Raw genomic sequence first — 4958 nt, 5'->3', positions numbered from 1 at the left:
CCAGTCGACGCTAAGTCACCGTCGACGTCCACACCCACGAGTAGCGAGAGCGTCACCGCCGTAACTACACATTTATTGTCGAAAACCGTAGCACCGAGCTCCAAAATCTTACTCGCGACAGCGCGCGTGCGAGTTTATTCGCCTCATAAACGTTTCGTCACCGTTCGCGCGCTCCTTGATCAGGGATCCGTCTCTACGTTCATTTCTGAATCGCTTGCTCAACGCTTATGCCTTGCAAGAATTAATCGCTCCGTCTCACTTACCGGCATTAGCGAAATGCGATCTATCGTGCGTCACGCGGCCCAAATTACGATTACTCCGGCGTGTCGCGACGAACCTGCCTATATCATGACCGCATTAATACTTCGGTCATTAACGAAATATTTACCGAATCGAGTCGATACCGCGCACAATTGGAAACACGTCGCGGGACTCGAACTTGCCGATCGTGACCCCATGAGTTCGGATCTAATCGACATCATTATTGGTGCCGATCTGTTCGGCATGCTAGTTCTCGATGGTGTCCGAAAAGGCTCAGAACATGAGTCTATTGCGCAAAATACCACTCTAGGCTGGATTCTGTCCGGGCCAATAGCCTCGTCACCGAATACTGGCTCAGTTTCCGCTCTTGCGCATCATGGAGTCGTCATCGAGACTCTCGATTGCGATCTTCGTCGCTTCTGGGAAATTGAGGAAGTGCCTCAGAAAGCTGCTCGAAGCCCTGAGGATCACCAGTGCGAAGAGCACTTCAAAGCCACGCATTCTCGTACGCCGGAAGGACGGTATATCGTTTGATTACCGTTTAAGAACGGGCCACCAATCTCGATAGGCGAATCGCGCTCTATTGCCGTTTCAAGCTTTCACCGCTTGGAACAACGTTTAAATCGAAACCCAATTATCGCTTCCGAGTACCGCGAATTTCTCGCCGAGTACGAAACCCTCGGTCGTATGACCAAAAGACCACCAACAGAAATTATCAAACCAGAGCAAGCATATTACATTCCGCATCACGCTGTATTACGCGATAGCAGTACGACCACCCGCTTACGAGTAGTCTTCAACGCGTCGTGCCGCACGTCAAACGGAACGTCATTGAATGACCATATGCTCATAGGCCCTAAGCTTCAACGGGATTTGGCCACGGTCGTAATGCAGTGGCGCCAATATCGTTACGTGTTTACCGCCGATATCGCCAAAATGTATCGGCAAATCTTAGTTAACCCCCAAGATACCGACTACCAGCGCATTGTGTGGCAACCTACTCCTGACGAACCAATCTCGGATTACCGCCTTCTCACCGTCACCTGCCGCCGCTCCATATTTAGCTCTTCGGGTTTTAGATCAGCTCGTCGAAGATGACGGTGCTGACTTTCCACTAGCTGTTCCCGTTTTACGTCATCAGACGTATGTTGATGATTGCGCTTTCGGCGCAAACCAGATTCTCGCTCGTCAAACCCGCGATCAATTAGTCGAATTGTTAAAGAAAGGAGGCTTTCGCCTTCGAAAATGGGCGAGCAACGCCTCCGCTTTATTGTCTGATCTCGATCCCGCGGATCACGGATTAGTTACTCACAAGGTTCTTCAAGACGACGACCACCTCAAAGTCTTAGGAATCCTCTGGAATCCGAAGCTAGACATTTTTCAATTCCGCGTTACCGTGCCGGCTTCACCCGGCCGAACCAAACGAGCCATTCTTTCGACTATTGCGAAGTTTTTCGATCCTTTAGGATGGGCGACTCCCGTCATTATTACCGCAAAAGTTTTTATGCAGCGATTGTGGTCACTTAAATGCTATTGGGATGACGAAATTCCCAGCCAACATTTCGATTACTGGTTAGACTATCATAACCGACTTCCGTGTCTCAACGACATTAGCATTCCTCGCTGGACGACTTACGGATCTCACACGCTAAAGTGCGCCCTTCATGGATTTTCCGACGCTTCGACTGCAGCTTTCGCGGCTGCAGTGTATCTTCGTACCGTCAATGTCGACGGCTCAATTACTGTCTCGCTTCTCGTCGCCAAATCGAAAGTGGCCCCGCTTAAAACGATGAGCGTCCCGCGCTTGGAATTATCCGCCGCTGTGCTTCTCGCGCATTTAATGCATTTCGCACGCTCAGCGCTTCAACTCCCCGAGCTCGAGTGCCACTGCTGGACGGACGCTACCATCACACTCGCATGGCTGAGTTAATCACCTGCCCGATGGAAAACCTTTGTCGCCAATCGAGTTTCGGCTGTGCAGTCACTCCTCCCTGGAGTTTCTTGGCGTCATGTTCCCACGCTCACCAATCCCGCGGACTGCGCCTCGCGCGGCCTCGCTCCCAATTGTCTCGAAACGCATGCCTTATGGTGGTCAGGCCCTCCATGGCTACACCACCCTCCCGAATCCTGGCCGAACTCGTGCCCGTTGTTACCCGCCGAGATTCCTCTCGAACAACGCCCGGAGCCTCCGGGATGTGCATCGCATACGACGCCCGATTGGGATCTCGCGTCGCGTTATTCGTCGTGGCCAAAATTACTACGAATTACCGCTTACCTATACCGATGTCTAAATCGAGTTCGACGCACAAAAAACCCGCAATCGGATACCGCGATTTTGATCTCCGAAGAAATTCAGACCGCCAAACGTTACTGGCTCAAAATTATGCAGTCAGACTTATTTTCTAACGAAATCGTTGCTCTGAATCAAAAACGCGCGGTGTCGAAAAGCAGCCCGCTATCTATTCTCAATCCTTATATGGACGAGGACGGACTCATTCGAATTCGAGGAAGACTCCGTCGAGCTTACCTCCCAGGAGCAACGAAGAATCCAATCGTATTACACGCGCATCCGCTGTTGGTACTCATTATCCAGCATCATCATCTGAGAACGTTGCATGCCGGTTCGCAATTAACGCTCGCGTCATTGGGAAACGAATTTTGGATTCTCCGAGCTCGCGCCACCGTTCGATCCGTTCTTTACAAATGCCTACAATGTACGCGTGAACGCGCCGCCGTGCCCGTCGAACTCATGGGTGACCTCCCGGCTGTGAGAGTCAACCGCACCGTTCGCGCCTTTATTCATACCGGCGTCGATTATGCAGGTCCGATCGCTGTCCGCACGGCGCCCGGTCGAGGTCATAAGTCGCAAAAGGCGTATATCGCGTTATTCGTATGCCTCACAACTAAAGCTCTGCATTTAGAGCTTGTAAGCGATTATACCTCTTCTACTTTTATCGCAGCGTATCAACGCTTCGTTTCTCGGCGAGGATTACCGACGTCCATGTATTCGGACAAAGGAACCACATTTCGATCGCGAACTTTCGAGCGCACATGCCGCTGCCATACGCAATCCTAATTTCCGCAGCCGACTCGCTTCCGACGGAACTGCGTGGCACTTCCTACCTCCCGCTTCGCCGCACTTCGGTGGTCTGTGGGAAGCCGGCGTTAAAAGTGTTAAGCATCATTTAAAACGATGCATCGGCCTCCACACGCTAACTTTCGAGGAGATGTCTACGCTCCTATGTCGAATTGAAGCGTGCCTTAATTCACGTCCGATCGCGCCCGTTTCCGATAATCTTGACGATTATCACGCTCTAACTCCCGGTCATTTTTTGATCGGAACCCCTCTTATCGCTCCCGCCGAACCGAGCGTGCTTGACTTAAGCGAAAACCGACTTTCGCGTTGGCAAATGGTTCAACAAATGACCGAAGGTTTTTGGAGGTCTTGGTCCGGTGATTACTTGCATACTCTTCAACAACATCCAAAATGGCGCGTTGTCCAGCGATTGGCCAAAGTTGGTCAAATCGTCCTAGTGCGTAACCCTCTGGCTCCACCGAGTCAATGGGAACTTGGCCGAATTACGGCGTGTCATCCAGGCGATGACAATCTAACTCGCGTCGTAACGATAAAGACAAGTCATTCCGTATACAAGCGACCGATTGCGAAACTCTGTTTTCTACCTGTTACCATCAATAGCGAAGAATCAAAAGATTCCGTCACGGCGGGCAGAGTTTCCGTGTGAAATATCTGATGTTACCGGTATCGGGAACTTTAAGTTTAATTGTATTGCGTCACGATTTTTGTATTTTTTATGTAAAACCTTTTTCGTTATTCTACCCTGATTGTATCCTGCGTGCTTTAATGCAAATCATTTCGAATGTTAACATTCGAGGCGGGCGGTATGTTCCGGAATTATCGTTACTTTCAAATATTCTCCGCGACGACCGTCAATAGCTCATCGCCAAAACGCGTATATATCTCGCTCTTATTCTAATCACGCTGTCTTTCTCATATAGCACGCGGCCCCCGTGCGCGACACCCGAAAAACTGACTTTCGCGCATACGTTTCGCGTGCAAAAGATCAGTTCGCTTCTCGATCCACATCAATACGGATCAATACTATCTTTCACATTTCTCGACTGCAAGTCTGAGTCTTAACCGGAGCGAACCAAGCCGAATTCCCGCATCGCGCATCTCCGTTGCCGCTTCGCATAAGATTAGCGAGATAGGCAGGCGGTAAAAGTTATTAAGTGCGCGAAAATCATCTAAGTAGCTGACGAACCTCTTCGGTCTCGTCACGGCGCGCCCTGTACATTCCGTTTGAGTTGAGATCAATTACGGGACGTTGCTCCGAGTGTGGATTATCGGTGCACGTAGTTAACCGCGTGCATCAATTGCTGTCATGAAATTTGCGCCTATAGCCCGCTTCGAACATTTCTGTGACTTTAGTTAAAATAAACGTTAATTACTCAAACCAAGAGAATCGTCGTCATTACATGCCGCCTTGGCGCGCGCACCTTCCATTACAAGGTGACACCAGCGCGTCACAAACACAAACAAATGAGGTTACATATTATTAAAAACATGAAAAGATCATGCGTATGTTAATGAAATTTTCATTACTGTCATCTTAAATATAATAATTTGTAATATTCTTTTAAATGTTTTAATTAACAAATCAGAAAAACTAAAATCT

The 4958-nt window shown here is 49.4% G+C and overlaps 1 protein-coding gene across 1 annotated transcript; it reads left to right on the top strand.

The window, feature by feature from the left end:
• Nucleotides 1–348: 348 nt before the first annotated feature.
• Nucleotides 349–4004, top strand: LOC108766801 (uncharacterized). The gene is made up of 5 exons (XM_018516304.1): nt 349–782; nt 858–1146; nt 1217–2186; nt 2358–3151; nt 3222–4004. Exons 1-5 carry the CDS (start codon nt 349–351, stop codon nt 4002–4004), a joined length of 3270 nt encoding a protein of 1089 aa, XP_018371806.1.
• The last annotated feature ends 954 nt before the right edge of the window (nt 4005–4958 follow it).

Source organism: Trachymyrmex cornetzi, unplaced genomic scaffold (genome assembly GCF_001594075.2).
Source record: "Trachymyrmex cornetzi isolate Tcor2-1 unplaced genomic scaffold, Tcor1.1 scaffold625, whole genome shotgun sequence".
NCBI lineage: Eukaryota > Metazoa > Arthropoda > Insecta > Hymenoptera > Formicidae > Trachymyrmex > Trachymyrmex cornetzi.
Note: the sequence above shows the minus strand (reverse complement) of the source record. Positions and strands in the feature narration are given on the sequence as shown.